We start from the raw sequence: 20,059 nt of genomic DNA on the forward strand, positions 1-20,059 counted from the left end.
TCTCTCTCCACCTTTCTCTGCCTCTACTGCCATCTTAACTCCTCTCCCCATGCCCCAAATAAACTCTATTCTATACCATCCTGTGGCTGGTCCCTCAGGGGGAAGCATGGGCCCACAGAGGCACCCCCTCCCCCCATACCTGACTACATATCCACCAAAACATATTCCCCCCCTCTCTCTCTTTATAAACACATCAGTATCCACTAAGTATGAACATGAGCCTTGGACTCTTATATTAAGAAATAAACCCCATTACACTTGAACCACAACATGTTAGAACCTTATACTAAAAGAATAATAGTTGTGGCCCAAGAATAGTTAATTACACACACACACACACACACACAAATCTATATTAAATTATCCATCATTGGCACTGAGTGAAAATACACTCCTTTCTGGCTCATGAATTAAGGATAACTTTTACATTTTTTTTTCTTTTTGAAGAGGAAATGTGAATTTCTCCATAATGGTCCCCAAACATGGAAAGAGTGTAGGTTGCCAAAATTGGCTCAAATGTTAAAGTTCCCGAGCATCCCCTCAGCCTGAGTTTGGATTCGGCACTTAACTCTGATTGTGGATGATTCCCTGGTGTCGGCCCTGCGGTTAAGTACAAACACTATTCGTACAGGAGAGGAAATGGCATTTAAATAAACATTTATTCCATAAGTATTAAAACTAGCTACAAATAGAAATAGTCTTCGCTAATATTTATTTCTAGCACTATATGTAAGTGTTTTTGAGACATGTGCCACCATATAGAGGACGGGTTGGTTATTTTAAAAATTACTTTGATGTTCTGTCAGTGTGAAGCCCATCTTTGTGAAAGAACCACCCAGCACTCATCTCTACCTTTGCTGTGTTAAGCATAGAAAACTCTTTGAGGGCTGTGGCCTTGCGCACTCCTGGCTGACCCTGGTTTGCTGTGTTAAGGATAGAACACTCTTTGAGGGCTGTAGCCTTGTGCACTCCTGGCTGACCCCGGATTTGGTGATCTGCTCGCCACACTGTTGGACCCTAGAGGAGACTCTGGATTGAGATATTCTGTAACAGGTGTTTGCTTCTTGTTTCTTCTTATAAACAGTGGTGTCTCAGCCCCTAAAATAGAAAAAAAATAAGAGCATAGTCAAAAGGCTGAGTATAACTTCTGCCTTGTTTTATCATTGAATGGCATGGGTTAAGAACAAAACAAACACGTGGGGGGGGGGGGGGGTCAGATGAATCAGAACCGCTCAGGAGTCCTAACAGTCTATCCGTCTTTACTAAGTTCTCCTTCCGTGAGATCCTTCTTAGAGATGCTGGTGGGAATAACTTAGAGTTGGTGATGTGTGAGGAGGGTGTTGGGGCAAGGATTGGACCAGTGAGATAGACAGGACCTGTTGTTCCGACAGGTGAAACGAGAGAACACACATGCATCTTAGAGCAATCTAACGGCACTCCTTAGACCTCGGAGCTGCACGGCCATCCCTGACCCGGTGCAGTTTTGGAGATGCCAGCAGACAGAAGTAGCAGGATCTGGAGGTCCTTGTTTAAGAGTTTATGTATCTAGGCGGGGTAAACCTGTGCGGGCTGCCAGGGAGACTTATGGTTGAATAGAGACCATCATGTAATAACTATGATAACTATGAGTGAGGAATCGGAGGAGAGGCCAGGTCGAAAGAGGCAGGATTTGCTTTCCAATTCTAACTACACTTGCTGCTAACGTAAAGAGCCGCTTGGCTGTTTGCTGAACTCTGTAGGCAAGTGCCAGGGTGTAGAAGGGCCCTAGGGAACTCTACTTGGATAGACCTCTCATTCCTGGTCAAGAGAAACTTGGAGAAACAAGACAATTTTGTTTTTAATTAGAGGCCTGTGGATATACTTGACAGTTGCTGTTACCCTCCAGAGCGCCCACTGTTGGCTACTCAGGACCAATGCAGTGCTTCCTAGGAACATTGAGTCTCCCTTATCTAAAGTGCAGGCTGCTGCAGGGCTTCTAGTGGGTCACATTGTTCTCCAGCTGCCTCACAGGTACTGTTTGGCATTGCTGTGGCTGTCTTCTTTTTTCTGGCTGATCTTCTTTACAATGAAACTGTTAAGGTTCATGACAGCTAAGCTGTGAAGAGTTAACCTGTGACATCGCTGTGTCTGTGTGGGTCGGCAATCCTGTCCAGTGCATGGAGGAACCACTTGCACCTCCTACAACTATGTTCTTAGGGTGTTTTGTCCCCAGGGACACATTTCTGTCAACTCTCTCAATGCAAAACTGAGCAGATGCATTCTGAGGAGATTGAGATGGAAACCACTCCCAAACCTTATTGACTGTCCTTGAAAAGCATTGATCTTTAGCACATACTGATTTCCTTATGCCATCTGAAGTAACCACAAACTGTACTTAACCGTGTGACACCAGCTTGTTCCCTTTGGATCCTTGACTTGACGTTCTAAATCAGTTGGAGAAAGAAAAAGAATGTGAGAGATAGCAGTAGACTTATAGCGTCACCAAGCTAATAAGGGCTGTCTCAAACACACTATCCTTAATGCTTGCTTTAAATACTTAACCAGTGACAGCTTACTTTGAGCAAATATCTAGCAGGCCTATAATAAGCCACTCACTGAAGAGGTCAGCTCTTACCATATCGTACTTTCTGACTCTATGGAAATGTAATGGTGCAGACAAGTTAGAATGTATACTTTTCAAAGTAACATACTGTTTTTATCATATTATTTCTGTGACTTTACATTTAACCCAACTCTTAGACATTTAATTTTAAACCAACAAAATTGTCTCTACTAGCCTGACACATATCCCTTCAACATGTTATACATAAATAGATATGTGTTTCTTTTATTTGTTGTTTGTGTTGTTTTCAAGACAGGGTCTTGCTATGTAGTCCAGGCTAGCTTTAAATTTGTAAACCTCATGCTTCATCATCTCAGAGCTGAAATCACAGCTGTGTACCACCACACCCAGCTCTGTTTCTTCTTCTATTACCATTGCAAGGTTTAAGATATATTTCTTTTAAAATAGTTTCCAAATGGCTTAGTCATTTTCCCCTCTCTGGAACTTCCCAGGAATATATCAGTGACAATCAGTTGAAGCAATTTATTTTTTTTATCTTATATTAAAATCATTCCTATATAATAGTTGCATTTAACAAAATATGCAAGACACTAATAATATTTTCAATTTCTGTTATGATTTGCAAATTTAAACATTTTTAAAGCCCTCGGGGCTGGAAAGATAGTTCAATGGTTAAGAAAGCTCACAGACACTTTTGCACAAGTCCCTTCTGGTCCACTCCAGCACCGGGGTTCCTTGTGCTCGGAGTTTCCGGACACCCCCAAGGTCCTCACAGGACCCTCCACGGGATCTTAAGACTTCTGGTGAGTGGAACACAACCTCTGCCAGGAGGCAGGTTCGAACACCAGATATCTGGACACCTTCCATGCAAGAAGAGAAATTGCCTGCAGAGAATACTCTGACCACTGAAGCCAAGGAGAGATCTAGTCTCCCAGGTCTGCTGATAGAGGCTAACAGAGTCACCTGAGGAACAAGCTCTAACCAGAGACAACTATAACAACTAGCTTCAGAGATTACCAGATGGCAAAAGGCAAATGTAAGAATCCTACTAACAGAAATCAAGACCACTCACCATCATTAGAACGCAGCACTCCCACCCCACCTAGTCCTGGGCACCCAAACACACCAGAAAAGCAAGACCCAGATCTAAAAACATATCTCATGATGATGGTAGAGGACATCAAGAAGGACTTTAATAACTCACTTAAAGAAATTCGGGAGAACACAGCTAAACAGGTAGAAGACCTTAAAGAGGAAACACAAAAAATCCTTAAAGAATTGCAGGGAAACACGACCAAACAGGTGATGGAATTGAATAAAACCATCCAATACATAAAAAGGAAAGTAGACACAATAAAGAAAACCCAAAGTGAGGCAACACTGGAGATAGAAACCCTAGGAAAGAAATCTGGAACCATAGCTGCAAGCATCAGCAACAGAATACAAGAGATTGAAGAGAGAATCTCAGATGCAGAAGATTCCATAGAGAACATCAGCACAACAATCAAAGAAAATACAAAACGCAGAAAGATCCTAACTCAAAACATCCAGGAAATCCAGGACACAATGAGAAGACCAAACCTACGGATAATAGGAGTTGATGAGAATGAAGATTTTCAACTTAAAGGGCCAGCAAATATCTTCAACAAAATTATAGAAGAAAACTTCCCAAACCTAAAGAATGACATGCCCATGAACGTACAAGAAGCCTATAGAACTCCAAATAGACTGGACCAGAAAATAAATTCCTCCCGACACATAATAATTAGAACAACAAATGCACTAAATAAAGAGAGAATATTAAAAGCAGAAAGGGAGAAAGGTCAAGTAACATATAAAGCCAGGCCTATCAGAATTACACCAGACTTTTCACCAGAGACTATGAAAGCCAGAAGAGCCTGGACAGATGTTATACAGACACTAAGAGAACACAAATGCCAGCCCAGGCTACTATACCCGGCCAAACTCTCAATTACCATAGATGGAGAAACCAAAGTATTCCACGACAAAACCAAATTCACACATTATCTTTCCATGAATCCAGCCCTTCAAAGGATAATAACAGAAAAAAAAAAAACAATACAAGTACGAAAATCATGCTCTAGAAAAAGCAAGAGAGTAATCCCTCAACAAACCAAAAAGAAGACAGCCACAAGAACAGAATGCCAACTCTAATAACAAAAATAAAAGGAAACAACAATTACTTTTCCTTAATATCTCTTAATATCAATGGACTCAATTCCCCAATAGAAAGACATAGACTAACAGACTGGCTACACAAACAGGACCCAACATTCTGCTGCTTACAAGAAACCCATCTCAGGGAAAAAGACAGACACTACCTCAGAGTGAAAGACTGGAAAACAATTTTCCAAGCAAATGGTCTGAAGAAACAAGCTGGAGTAGCCATTCTAATATCGAATAAAATCGACTTCCAACCCAAAGTTATCAAAAAAGACAAGGAGGGACACTTCATACTCATCAAAGGTAAAATCATCCAAGAGGAACTCTCAATTCTGAATATCTATGCCCCAAATGCAAGGGCAGCCACATTCATTAAAGACACCTTAGTAAAGCTCAAAGCACACATTGCACCTCACACAATAATAGTGGGAGACTTCAACACACCACTTTCATCAATGGACAGATCGTGGAAACAGAAACTAAACAGGGACACAATGAAACTTACAGAAGTTATGAAACAAATGGACTTAACAGATATCTACAGAACATTTTATCCTAAAACAAAAGGATATACCTTCTTCTCAGCACGGGACCTTCTCCAAAATTGACCATATAATTGGTCATAAAACAGGCCTCGACAGATACAAAAATATTGAAATTGTCCCATGTATCCTATCAGATCACCATGCACTAAGGCTGATCTTCAATAACAAAAAAAATAACAGAAAGCCAACACTCACGTGGAAACTGAACAACACTCTTCTCAATGATACCTTGGTCAAGGATGGAATAAAGAAAGAAATTAAAGACTTTTTAGAGTTTAATGAAAATGAAGCCACAACATACCCAAACCTATGTGACACAATGAAAGCATTTCTAAGAGGGAAACTCATAGCTCTGAGTGCCTCCAAGAAGAAACTGGAGAGAGCACACACTAGCAGCTTGACAACACATCTAAAAGCTCTAGAAAAAAAGGAAGAAAATTCACCCAAGAGGAGTAGACGGCAGGAAATAATCAAACTCAGGGGTGAAATCAACCAAGTGGAAACAAGAACTATTCAAAGAATTAACCAAACGAGAAGTTGGTTCTTTGAGAAAATCAACAAGACAGATAAACCCTTAGCTAGACTCACTAGAGGGCACAGGGACAGCATCCTAATTAACAAAATCAGAAATGAAAAGGGAGACATAAAAACAGATCCTGAAGAAATCCAAAACACCATCAGATCCTTCTACAAAAGGCTATACTCAACAAAACTGGAAAACCTGGACAAAATGGACAAATTTCTAGACAGATACCAGGTACCAAAGTTAAATCAGGATCAAGTTAACGATCTAAACAGTCCCATATCCCCTAAAGAAATAGAAGCAGTCATTAATAGTCACCCAGCCAAAGAAAAGCCCAGGACCAGATTGGTTTAGTGCAGAGTTCTACCAGACCTTCAAAGAAGATCTAATTCCAGTTCTGCACAAACTATTCCACAAAATAGAAGTAGAAGGTACTCTACCCAACTCATTCTATGAAGCCACAATTACTCTGATACCTAAACCACAAAAAGATCCAACAAAGATAGAGGACTTCAGACCAATTGCCCTTATGAATATCGATGCAAAAATACTCAATAAAATTCTCGCTAACCGAATCCAAGAACACATTAAAGCAATCATCCATCCTGACCAAGTAGGTTTTATTCCAGGGATGCAGGGATGGTTTAATATATGTAAATCCATCAACATAATCCATTATATAAACAAACTCAAAGACAAAAACCACATGATCATCTTGTTAGATGCTGAGAAAGCATTTGACAAAATCCAACACCCATTCATGATAAAAGTCTTGGAAAGATCAGGAATTCAAGGCCCATACCTAAACATGATAAAAGCAATCTACAGCAAATCAGTAGCCAACATCAAAGTAAATGGTGAGAAGCTGGAAGCAATCCCACTAAAATCAGGGACTAGACAAGGCTGCCCACTTTCTCCCTACCTCTTCAACATAGTACTTAAAGTCCTAGCCAGAGCAACTCGACAAGAAAAGGAGATCAGGGGATATAAATTGGAAAAGATGAAGTCAAAATATCACTTTTTGCAGTTGATATGATAGTACATATAAGTGACTCTAAAAATTTCACCAGAGAACTCCTAAACCTGATAAACAGCTTCGGTGAAGTAGCTGGATATAAAATTAACTCAAATAATCAATGGCCTTTCTCTACACAAAGGATAAATGGACTGAGAAAGAAATTAGGGAAACAACACCCTTCACAATAGTCACAAATAATATAAAATTCCTTGGCATGACACTAACTAAGGAAGTGAAAGATCTGTATCATAAGAATTTCAAGTCTCTGAAGAAAGAAATTAAAGAAGATCTCAGAAGATGGAAAAATCTCCCATGCTCATGGATTGGCAGAATCAACATTGTAAAAATGGCTATCTTGCCTAAAGCAATCTACAGATTCAATGCAATCCCCATCAAAATTCCAACTCAATTCTTCAACGAATTAGAAAGGGCAATCTGCAAATTCATCTGGAATAACAAAAAACCTAGGATAGTAAAAACTCTTCTCAAGGATAAAAGAACCTCTGGTGGAATCACCATGCCTGACCTAAAGCTGTACTACAGAGCAATTGTGATAAAAACTGCATGGTACTGGTATAGTGACAGACAAGTAGACCAATGGAATAGAATTGAAGACCCAGAGATGAACCCACACACCTACGGTCACTTGATCTTTGACAAGGGAGCTAAAACCATCCAGTGGAAGAAAGACAGCATTTTCAACAAATGGTACTGGCACAACTGGTGGTTATCATGTAGAAGAATGCGAATTGATCCATTCCTATCTCCTTGTACTATGGTCAAATCTAAGTAGATCAAGGAACTCCACATAAAACCAGAGACACTGAAACTTATAGAGGAGAAAGTGGGGAAAAGCCTTGAAGATATGGGCACAGGGGAAAAATTCCTGAATAGAACAGCAATGGCTTGTGCTGTAAGATGGAGAATTGACAAATGGAACCTCATGAAACTGCAAAGCTTCTGCAAAGCAAAAGACACCGTCAATAAGACAAAAAGACCACCAACAGATTTGAAAGGATCTTTACCTATCCTAAATCAGATAGGGGACTAATATCCAATATATATATAAAGAACTCAAGAAGGTGGACTTCAGAAAATCAAATAACCCCATTAAAAATGGGGCTCAGAGCTAAACAAAGAATTCTCACCTGAGGAATACCGAATCGCTGAGAAGCACCTGAAAAAAATGCTCAGCATCCTTAATCATCAGAGAAATGCAAATCAAAACAGCCCTGAGATTCTATCTCACACCAGTCAGAATGGCTAAGATCAAAAATTCAGGTGACAGCAGATACTGGCGAGGATGTGGAGAAAGAGAACCACTCCTTCATTGTTGGTGGGATTGCAAGCTTATACAACCACTCTGGAAATCAGTCTGGTGGTTCCTCAGAAAATTGGACATAGTATTACTGGAGGATCCTGCAATATCTCTCCTGGGGATATATCCAGAAGATGTCCCAACCCGTAAGAAGGACACATGCTCCACTATGTTCATAGCAGCCTTATTTATAATAGCCAGAAGTTGGAAAGAACCCAGATGCCCCTCAACAGAGGAATGGATACAAAAAATGTGGTACAATTACACAATGAAGTACTACTCAGCTATTAAAAAGAATGAATTTATGAAATTCCTAGGCAAATGGTTGGACCTGGAGGGCATCATCCTGAGTGAGGTAACAAAATCACAAAAGAACTCAAATGATATGTACTCACTGATAAGTGGATATTAGCCCAGAAACTTAGTATACCTGAGATATAAGAGACAATTTGTAAAACACATGAAACTGAAGAAGAACGAAGACCAAAGTGTGGACACTTTGCCCTTTCTTAGAATTGGAAACAATCAGCCATGGAAGGAGTTACAGAGACAAAGTTTGGAGCTGAGACAGAAGTATAGACCATCTAGAGACTGCCATATCCAGGGATCCATCCCATAATTAGCCTCCAAATGATGACATCATTGCCTACACTAGCAAGCGTTTGCTGAAAGGACCCTGATATAGCTCTCTTGTGAGACTAGGCCGGGGCCTAGCAAACACATAAGTGGATGCTCACAATCAGCTATTGGATGGATCACAGGGCCCCCAATGGAGGAGTTAAAGAAAGCAACCCAGGAGCTAAAGAGATCTGCAACCCTGATGGTGCAATGACATTATGAACTAACCAGTACCCTGGAGCTCTTGACTCTAGCTGCATATGTATCAAAAGATAGCCTGGTAAGCCATCACTGGAAAGAGAGGCCCATTGGACATGCAAACTTTATATGCCCCAGTACAGGGGAATGTCAGGGCCAAAAAGTGGGAATGGGTGGGTAGGGGAGTGGGGGGAAGGGTATGGGGGACTTTTGGGATAGCACTGGAAATGTAATTGAGGAAAATACGTAATAAAAAAATACATATATATAAAAAGAAAGCTCACAGACTTGTAGAGGACCCAAGTTTGGTTCTCAGCACCCACAACAAGAGGCTCACAACCTTCTATGACTCAGCTATAGGGTAATCTGATGCCCTCTTCTGGCCTCTGTGGGCACTGCACTCATGTTCGTGAGTGCGAGTGTGTGTGTGTGTGTGTGTGTGTGTGCTCGCGCGCGCACGCGTCAATCAATCCAAAGTCCCCAAATCCACATTCTTTCAAATGAAAGCATGGTTAGGCCTATCACAGTAATACCCAAGTCCCTGGTACCAACTTCTGTCTTAGTTAGGGTTTTACTGCTGTGAATAGACACCATGACCAAGGCAAGTCTTATAAAAACAACATTTCATTGGGGCTAGCTTACAAATTCAGAGGTTCAGTCCATTATCATCAAGCTTGGCAGCATCCAGGCAGGCATGGCACAAGCAGAGCTGAGAGTTCTACATCTCACATGAGGGGAGGGGGTGTGGGTGCAGATTTAAATATAACCTTAAAACGCCTTATTTTCTCCTAGATTTCTAGATGTCTAGTCTTACTTAGTGGAAAGGGAATTTTTCTCAAAAAAGAAAGACTATTAGCTAGAGAACACAGCCTTTGCCAAAATGTTCTAAACAGTGGAACTGAGAACAACTTTGTTACTATGTGTGAAAATGAAGGGAAACCATTAACTATGTGCAGTCACTTCCTAGGTAGAGCTGAGACTTAAAACCTCGGTGGTTGAAAGAGAAAACAAGGAAGCCTGAAGTCTTCATGTCACCGAGGTCCCCTGGTGGCCTCTCGATGTAATCGCCTGGGTGGCCTCTGTGTTAAATCACCTGGTGGTTTCTGTGTTTAATCACCTGTGTAGCTGACGCTCTCTAGATCCAGTCAGCGCTTTCAGCTTTGCACGTGAGTTTTGCAGCAGTTTGGTTGTGGGTGTTCCGGAGGTGTACGGCTTCCTGGGCTCTGCTGCTGGTTCTGTTGGGGTGTTTGCTCTGTGGCGAGTCAACAGGTTTATCTCAGCTAGCTCAGAATGAACCAGAGCTGATACCCATTCCTTTTCTGATTTGGAAAAAGGAAAAGGTTGGAGAGCATGGGTTACCGCTGTCATTGTTACATTGACTGGAAGCGCGTCATCGTCACACATTTATGTTGTTTCAGTGTTCACTGCGCTCCAGGAATGCACACAAATCCGCACCCCCTCACACATACACAGCCACACAAATATACGCACATACATTTTTTTTAAAGGAGTTGTTATTTGGGTAATTTATTAAATGTCACATTCTTTTAAAAGCCTCCCTCCTCCTCCCCCCACCAAAAGTAGAAAATTGCCCCCAAGCATTTTCCAATTAAAAGGTGGTCTGGAACTCTATAGCAAGGTGCTATTTTCCCAAAATGCTCCCCATTCTCAAAGCATGTGCCCCAGACCAACACCACCCATCAGTATCACCCCAGAACTTGTTACAAAAGCAGATTCTTGGAGCCCCTGTAGGAGGTTTTGACTCAGTTTGATGATCAGCTAGTTTGAGGATATCTGTTGTGTGCTGAGTGAATTGCCTTGCGTGGGACTGGTGTTTTCTTGACATATACCAGGGAAGCCCAAGAGAGGCCAAGAGACAACTGTGTCACTAGCTAAGATTAAGTGCTCATGGCTATTAGGAGCCTGCAGCATGGAAGGCCATGCTGCTGCCGTCCACAGCAAAGGAAGGAAATGAGCCTGCATTCCGATTCACAGCGGCCTGAGGATGTGTTCATGGAGACCCTGGGGGTTTCACACAGCATGGAGGAGATGCAGAAGCCAGCCTTCGCTGAGCATACACGGTTCTGTTCCTCTAATGGATTCAGTTTGAGATACACTCCATCGATTACCTGAATAGCCAGCACACAGGCATACAAGGTCTCTGGTAAGGAACTCTGGGCAAATAATGTTTGCAATATTTACTTGCAAATGGCAAGTAGAAAGCTTCAGTTTGGCATATTCGTCATCTGCCAATAACCTGAGGTCGGTCGGTCGGTCGGTGCCCACCCATGCTTGTCGTAACCTTACCTTTGTTGCTTGCTTGAAGCAGCCAGTTCAGAACCTCCGCCAGAGAGTCGGTATGCAAAATTTCAGAGAGCTTTGCCAGGATCTGACAGGGAACATTAAAGTCACATCTGAGGAAGTACCCGGAGCCAGGCTCACACGGTTCCCTTGTCCTTCCTTAGAAGCTCATCTCCCCCAAAGTCACTCTGTGTACATGCTATTCTGGGGTCCAGTCTGAGAGCCATATTTCAGACAATGCAAAGCGGGTCAGAGAAACCATCACCAGTACAAGGGACGTTTGCTGTCTGTCGTGCTGGGTCTGTGCGGTTCTAATGACGGCTGGGGAAACTCACTTCAGGAAGTAGCTCCCTTATGGAGGCTTGAGATGGGGTCGGGCTGGGGAGGCTCTAGCAGGAATCTGTTGGTCACAGACATCACCCATTTGGCTGCTACTCTCCCTTCGTATGGCTGAGAAGGATGTGAATCGAGCTAGAGGTGTCTCAGTTCTATGAATTCAGTGTTGGCCAAGTGAGACAGGAATCAAAATCTCTTCAGTTAGCGAGAAACCGGGCTTGAGGTTCTGGGAGGGGATTTTGTTTACTCGCCTTTTTTTATCCCCCTCAAACTTCCCTGCAGCTAAGGGCTTTCCCTGTCACACTGTCCTTCCCTTTTGAAGAACAGAACTCCCGAGAGGAGAGCATTTTACAGATGGCATTCCACTGTCACGAGTGTGCAGGTCTCCACTGAGAAGTCAGCAGTCCCAGCAGCACCCAGGGCAATGTATCTCCTTCCTCTAGTTTTCAGCAGTTGGGTTACAGCGCGTAGGAGTGATCTACCTTGAGTTTATTTTTCTCCAAGTTTCTGTCAACTTTAGGAGAATATTAGCCGCTAACATTCCCCATAAATTATATGCTCTAATCTGTCCCGCTTCTGAGACTCCCATTACACAAATATTAGAATACTCAATATATTCTGATGGCTCAATAAGGCCTGTTTATATTTGTGTCTACTTTAGTTTGGATAGCTTTCAGCTGCTCTGTATTTAAATGTGTTAATGTTTATGTATATGGAGAGAGGGGGTGCAGGCATGTGCGCACATGCATGTGGCTGCCAGAGGTTGACCTTGTGTGTCTTGCTCACTGTCCCCGGTTATAGTCTTACAGCAACTCATTCCTCTGGTGTGAAGTTTCTGGGTCTCATCTGACTTCTGGTGACCGAAGCACTTCTGCACTCTGGGATGTGTGATTGACACGCAGCAGTTCCCAGGAGCTCGTCCTTCATTCCTTCTCTGCAGTTGGCTCTGTGCATGTAAAGGTTACTATGGTCCCAAAGACACTATTGGATCTTTATGGAGCTTGTTCCTACTAATTCCAGGTACCTCAGTGCTCTCAAACTCTAAACCCTTTCCCTTGCAGTGGAGCCCTCTGCATTGTGGGCGCCTCATCTCTGTACCATGAATGTGCCCCAGCAGAAGTCTGAGTTGAATACAGTAATTGCCCTAGTTGCATGGTCATGAAACTGTACTGTCAGTTGCCAAGTACCTGTTTCTGCAATGATTTACAGTGGGGGCTGTCCTGAGTGAATCTATCATCTTGTAACCAGTGTCATACCCCTGTGACACTGCTGTTCACTAGTCTGCGGTGTGTGCATGTGTGCGCGCACGAGTGTGTGCATGCATGAGTGCATGTGTGCATGCGTGTGCATGTGTGCGTGTGTGTGCTTGAGTTCACGCAGTTTCCAAACCGAGGATTGGAGAGCCCCGCCTCTCACCTTTATCTCCTGATCCAGGTAGTTGGGAATGTGCACGGTGTTCTCATTCCCATCCATTCTGTTGCTCATCGCGTCTGAGGATTGGAAGGCAGCGGCAGAGCACATCCTTGCAGATGGGAGTGGCCTTTTAGCTTTATGTTCAACCTAAATCAAAGATACTGTATGATTGGCGTGCAGTTTTACATTTGCAATTTCTACATAAATTAAATGCAAAACTAATAAGCTCTTAGCTTTGCTTAAATTTTTAAAATTACTTTTATTTAACTCTCTCTGTCTCTGTGTGTGTGTGTGTGTGTGTGTGTGTGTGTGTGTGTGTATTTGAGAGTCTGCTTGCATAGGAACATGGCACGGTACATGTGTGATCACAGGACAACTTTCAGGGGGTCCTGGGTGTCTACCACAGGTCACCAGGATTGGCAGCAAGTGCCTTTACACGTGAACCCATCTCACATGCCAAAGAAACATTTTTCTTTAAGAAAAGAACCACAAAAGCAAAACAAGGTTAATAATTTAGAGGGTCCTGTAAATTCTACCAAACATTTGTGTTTGGAGACAAAGCACTTGGAAATATATTATTAACTTTGGTTGAAATCATTAAAGCTCTTGATGAGACTTGCGATCATAGTTTAAATGTTTAGTGTGAAATCTTTTTGTATGTTGTTTTCCAGGGAACAATGAACCCCTACCCTAGTGAGATATGTTTTGAGTTGAGAAGATTTCTTTTATCACCAGGAAAGCAAGATCTATGTTCTGTCTCTGAATAAGATCAATGAGATATAAAAAGGCCAGGACATCTATGACAACTGATGAAAATTTAACATTTATCCTTGGGGAAGATGAACAGAACTTGTAAGCCTGGAGGCACACACATTATTCCACCTAGCTTTATGTCAATTTGAAACAAGCTATAGTTATCTGAAAGGAAGGAATATCAATTGAGAAAATGCCTCTGTAAGATCCAGCTGTAAGGCATTTTCCTAATAAGTGACTTCCCTGGGCTAACGGTCCTGGATTCTATAAGAATCCACAAGGGGCAAGTCAGTAAGCAGCACCCCTCCATGGCCTCTGCACCAGCGCCTGACTCCAGCTTCCCGACTTTGGATTCCTGCCTTCACGCCTTTTGATGATGAACTGTTTGTTATGCAGGTCGGTGTGTGAAATAAACCCTTTCCTCCCCACCTTGGTTTTGCTCCTGGTGTTTCGTCACAGCCGTGAGGATCCTAACTAGGACACACGTCAAGGGAGAAAAGGCACAAAGTGGTTTTATTCGGGACCAGAAGACAAACAATTGTACAGAGGATAATCATGAAAATATATATTTTTTGAACAAATGCGTCAGTAAATCCTAAAAGTTAAATGAAATAGACAAATTTCTTGAAAAAAAGAAAAAAAGAAAAGCAAGTTGCCTACGCTTACTAAAGACAGCATAAAAAGCAAACCTCTATCTAGGAAACAAAAGAAACAGAGTTTTTAGTTTAAAACTTTTGCCTGGAGGGAAGGTCCAAGCCTAGCTCGCTTTCCAGGAGGATTTTAGCCATCACCTCAGGTTATCTAGAAGATTAAAGAGCGGCTCCCACCAATTGCATGGTGCCTGCGTTGTCCTGAGAGCAAACCAGAAAAGCGCACTATAAGAAAACCACAACTTTTCACAAACAAGGATTGAAGAATATTAAACAGTATTTTATAAACAACATTCAGTACTAAGTCAACTCTTTTAACCCAGAATGCAAGGATGGTTTAATATTGGAAAACAGGCCTACACAATGCACTATATTCATAACCTGGTATCTCAAACTCGGAAAAATCGATTGGCAAGGTTCGTCCTCCATGTGTGATAAAGGGTAGAAACGAGAAGGGCCTCACAAGCGTCCGAGCAGACAAGAGACCCAAGGCGAGGGCATCAGCTCCTGTTGTTTCTGTTTAACGTACCCCAGGGGTTCAGTCATCACAGTAAAGCACAACAGAGATATGCCGTGTGCACATTTGAGAATATTACAGAAAAATTAAAAATTTAGGCCTTACCAAAAATAACAATTTTTGGAGGAGACATTGAAACAAAGGCAAGACTCAGAATTAAAGAAAACATCTGCAAAACACACGTGGGAAAGGACTTAGATGACTATGTAGGAAGCTTTCATATCACAATCACAGAAAGGCCAACAACTCAACTTTAAAGACAGGCAAAAGCTTTGAACATCAAAAGCTAGAATTTGCAATCAAAGCTAAAACCATACAAGTAACACACACCAGTTCCCGGATTAGCAGGCTTGGATTTGGGTTTTGGTTTTAAGGCAGCAGCCATACTTCAGCCTCCTCGTGCTAGGATGGCATACTGCAAGAACACTTCACTCCCATTAGCTAAAATCTAAAACCCATCAGACTACACAGTGGACGCTGCTAAGGGAATGGACGAGGAAAACAACTTGGCCGTTCTTTAAAATGCAGCCACAAAACCACTGTAAGTGTACCTGCAGGTATGGACCGGGAGGGGAGAAAGGACAAAAGCTTATAAAGGCTGTGTGTGTGTGTGTTCATCGCAGCTTGGTAAAAAGATGGGCATGACCCAGTGCCCGTCAACAGGCGACTTCAACCCCAGAGGCAACTGAGTCCCTCGTCATTAAGAACCAACGTAGCAACTTCAGTAGATTTCCGAATAATCTTGCTGAGTGAAACCTACTCTTGAAACAGAACTTGCACATGGTCTCATTTGCATAACAATTAAAAGTCTGTGCCACCTTAGTGACATTTGGGGACACACATGAGGAAACCCATGGAGTTGGTAGACACCTGCACACTTCAGTTTTGGGTGCTGCTTCCTGGGGGTGGGGCGGGGGTGGGGGAGTTGTATATGTGTATTTGTCAGTGTGCATCAAATTGTGTATTGGGGAGGTAAACATTTGGTGTCTCCTTAGCTGTACTTTAATAGAGCTGTAAAATGGTAGGAAAGAGACTTCTGAGAAGCGCCGTGAGGAAGATCAAGTGCCAGAAGTCAGAAGTCAGAGTAAGCTACAAAGCTGGCTGTGGGCAGCCAGCTTTTTACCTTATTTTTCACCAAGGGATTGTCTTTGGAAGTCTTGAAGCACTGGCTGGATTTTCTACATGGCTCTGAAAGAAATTGGGAAAATATATTTAAATTAAGTCAAACTGCTTTTTTATTCACAAAATGCTTTATGAATTAGTTGCTGAAATAGCCTAGTCTATCTAAACTCAGCCCTGACCTATGTGTGCATGTGAGGAAACTTGTGATGTAAAACTGTGTATAATAGCATTATACAAGTTCATTTGGGCTGGAGAGATGGCTCCGTGGTTAAGAGCACTGACTGCTCTTTCAGAGGTCCTGAGTTCAAATTCCAGCAACCACATGGTGGCTCACATCCATCTGTAATGGGATCCGATGCCCTGTTCCGGTGTGTGTGAAGACAGCTACATAAACATAAAATAATTAATAAATAATCCTTTAAAAAATTGCTGTTATGCAAGTTCATTTACCTTTTTTTTAAAAAAAGATACTGATTCTATTGCCAGCATAATATGAAAATAGATTGCAAATTAACCTTCCCTCCTCTTCCTTCCCTCTCACCTGTCCCACCTCACACCACTACCCAGGCTGACCTGAGAACGTCCTGCTCAACTTCCCAAGTGACTAGAGTTGCAGGTCTCTTCCAGCAGCCCTGGCTACTCCAAGGTTTCCTGATTCAGTTAAACTGACTGTAAAAGCAGAACCTTACTGTATGTTTCTTATCCATGTCCCTGTCGCTTCTGTTTCACAGACACTGTGTATGTTTTGTTTGCCCCGAAGACAGAAGATTTGCCCTGGGCTGTAGTTGTATTCTTTGTCTCTCATCTTCCAACCCTATTGCTCATCTGTGATCTAACTAAATCCCTCTCAGCCTGAAACCATCCACAGCTTTGCTTAGCCTCCTGTCTACTGACATGAAAACAATGTCTTTTCTAAGCAAAGTCATAGTTATGCACCATTTTTTTTTAGAAAGTAAACGTTTTCTGCACAGTCCCCAGAGTAACTAAATTTATCAGTTCTGTCTGAAGAAAGATTGTTACCTTCTGGTAACGAGCAGCATTCTGCTTGGTGAGTGTGTTCAGTTAGTGCTCCTTTGCTAGAAACAGAACCTACTCTGTTTTAAGAAAAAATTTAATATAAGGAACTGACCATGTGTAATTACATTGGAAGGACTGGGGTATAAACTTCTGTCCTGAGATCTAGAAGTCAGATTGACAGCCTGACCCAACCTAGAGTCACCTAGGAAGAGCCTCAGGAAGGAATTCTCTAGAGCAGGTTGGCCTGTAAGCACGTCTATGAGGCAGCGTCTTAATTGTCTTAGTGGATGTGGGATGACAAAGCCTCAAAGTGGGTAGAACCATTTCCTGGGTTGGTCATTGAATTCTATCATAGTAAGAAGACCAACTGATTTATTTCTATTCCATTGATCAACCTGTCTGTCTCTGTACCAGTATCAGCTTTTACCACTATTGCTCTGTAGTACAGCTTGAGGTCAGGGATGGTGATTCCCCCCAGCTGTTCTTTTGTTGCTAAGAATTGTTTTTGCTATCCTAGGATTTTTGTTTTTCCAGATGAAATTGAGAATTGCTCTTTTCACATCTGTGAGGAATTGTGTTGGAATTTTGATGGGGATTGCATTGAATCTGTAGATTGCTTTTGGTAAGATGGCCATTTTTACTATGTTAATCCTATTAATCCGTGAGCATGGGAGTTCTCTCCATTTTCTGAGGTTGTCTTCAATTTCTTTCTTGAGAGATTGAAGGTCTTTTTGTATAGACCTTTCACTTGTTTAGGTAGAGTTACACTATTTGTATAAAGGAAGGCTACTGATTGGTTTGAGTTAGTTTTATATCCAGCCACTTTGCTGAAGTTGTTTATCATGTCTCCGGTAGAATTTTTGGGGTCACTTATGTATACATCACATCATCAGCAAATAGTGATACCTTCACTTCTTTGCCAGTTTGTATTCCCTTGATCTCCTTTTGTTGTTTTATTGCTCTGGCTAGAACTTTGAGTACTATATTGAATGAATATGAAAGGAGTGGGCAGTCACAAGCTCATTCTTTTCTCCATTCTTGTCCCTGAAGTTCTTTTAGACAGAAACAATTCTGGGTCAGAGTTTTTTGACTATGGGATGGCAACCCCATCCCTCCACTTTCTACTGGAGGTGGACTCTACAAGTTCCCTCTCTCCACTGTTGTGCATTTCATCTAAGACCCCTCCCTCTGAGTCCTAAGATCTCCTTCCAGGTCTCTGGTAATTTCAACCATTGTGAAAAGGCTGGAAGAAGCTAAAGAGGAGGGTTACCTCATTGGAAGACCAGCAGTCTCAACTAACCCGGACCCATGAGATCTCTCAGACACTGAGCCACCAATCAGGCAGCATACAGAAGCTAGTTCAAACCCTTTGACACATATACAGCAGAGGACTGCCTGGTCTTGCCTCAGGCAGGGAAGATAACCCTTGAGAGACTTGAGGCCGTGGGGAATGGGGAGGTCTGGCAGGGTAGAGGGGACATCCTCTGGAGGAGACGGGGGGGGGGGTGGGGGGGGAGGAGGAATGGGATGAGGAACTGTGGGAGGGCAGACCAGGATGGGGGCAATGACTAGACTGTAAATAATGATATAATAATAATAGGCTAGCTGAGCAGCAGCAGTGTATTCTCTTTCTGCTCCTGACTAGATGCCATGTGACTAGATGTCATGTGACTAGATGCCATGTGACTAGATGTCATGTGACCAGCCATCTGAAGCTCGTCCTTCTCTGACCTCCCTGGCAGGGATGGACTGTGACCTAAAGCCAACTCTTTCTCCCCTAAGCTGCTTTTTCTCAGAGTATTCAGTCACAGCAACAAACAAAAGTAGGACAGAAACTAGCACCAAGGAAGTGAGGTGATTTTTGTGGTAAAACTGAGTGGGTTAAAGGCTGGATCGATGGCAGCTGTGTGGAAGAACCCTGGATTCTCTTACAGAGGACCTGGGTTCAGTTCCAGCACGCAATGGTGGCTCACAACTCTCTGTAATTCCAGTTCCAGGGGATTTGATGCCCTCTTTTGACCCTCTTCTGGACCAGGCACACGGGTGTGCATGCAGGCAAAACGTTCATACATATAAAACAAAATAAATCCAAAAAAACAAAAAGTTTAGAATGAGCATGTTGTTGCTATACTTTTGGATTAATTTTCGGGAAGACTGTGGAAGCTTCTGATAACGTTGATCAAGGAAAGCCATTGCATGCTGGAAACAGCCTGATTGATGGTGCAGCACAGCCTAGCGGGAGCTTGGGAGACAGTAAACATCTATGAATTTATTAAACCATCCACCAAAGACCAGGCAGTGCATGTGGGCCAAAGGGAAAGACAAGTGTATCATGAGAACAAAAGGCAGTGTCATCAGGGCAGGAGTGTGTGGAGATGGGAGTCCTGTGGGAAGCTGTATGTGTGTGCCCATCCCTGATGGGTTTGCTGAGACTACCCTTTGTCTGTTGGGTTTTTAAATCAGTGCTGGCCGCACACTCATATCTGATACCTCTTGGGCAGTTTGTTATTTTTCTCATCACTCTGTCAGAGTTCTATTAGAGGAGGGCAGACGTATGCTGGCTCATGGTTTGAGGTTATACATCCATCCTCGTTGGAACAGGGGGAGTATGAGAGACATGGAGTCTGGAAGCAGAGAAGATGGAGGACCATGCTCAGCTGGCTTCTTTCTTCTTCCCCCATTTCTCTGTTCAGCCTGGGATGTCCAGTGTGTGCAGTGTTGTCATCCACAGTCCCTACTCGCCCACATTCTCCAGAAACACCCAGAGGTGTGCCTTCCAAAGCCAGTCGAGAGCTGACCCTTGAAGGCAGGCGTCACCCTGACTCTCCTACAGATTGGGCATTACACCCACACCACATCTGACCTGGACACCGTAATAAAAATAACTAATAAGAACAATAGTATTTGTTAACAACAGTGTCTTACTGAATTGTGGTTAGAGGAATGAAAATTGTTTATAGTGAATAATGGCTTAGCTCATAAG

At 42.6% G+C, this 20,059-nt stretch overlaps 1 protein-coding gene across 4 annotated transcripts in view; it reads right to left on the reverse strand.

The window, feature by feature from the left end:
* Nucleotides 1-640: 640 nt before the first annotated feature.
* The window catches only part of 4930579F01Rik (RIKEN cDNA 4930579F01 gene), a 29,754-nt gene continuing 10,335 nt past the window's right edge, over nucleotides 641-20,059 (reverse strand). For 2 of the 4 annotated variants that reach the window (NM_001163386.1, NM_001163385.1), the window contains exons 3-8: nucleotides 16,061-16,125; nucleotides 13,021-13,164; nucleotides 11,275-11,356; nucleotides 10,085-10,286; nucleotides 2,380-2,423; nucleotides 698-1,098 (exon numbers count right to left, since the gene is read on the reverse strand). In NM_001163386.1, coding sequence (NP_001156858.1) covers nucleotides 929-1,098; nucleotides 2,380-2,423; nucleotides 10,085-10,286; nucleotides 11,275-11,356; nucleotides 13,021-13,125 — 603 coding nt within the window. In that variant the 5' untranslated portion in view covers nucleotides 13,126-13,164; nucleotides 16,061-16,125 and the 3' untranslated portion in view covers nucleotides 698-928. Of the gene's footprint in view, nucleotides 1,099-2,379; nucleotides 2,424-10,084; nucleotides 10,287-11,274; nucleotides 11,357-13,020; nucleotides 13,165-16,060; nucleotides 16,126-16,632; nucleotides 16,734-20,059 lie in introns of those variants that run through there. The other 2 variants (XM_006501946.3, NM_001374685.1) reach the window with 2 other exon arrangements.

Source organism: Mus musculus, chromosome 3 (genome assembly GCF_000001635.26).
Source record: "Mus musculus strain C57BL/6J chromosome 3, GRCm38.p6 C57BL/6J".
Taxonomy (NCBI): Eukaryota; Metazoa; Chordata; class Mammalia; order Rodentia; family Muridae; genus Mus; species Mus musculus.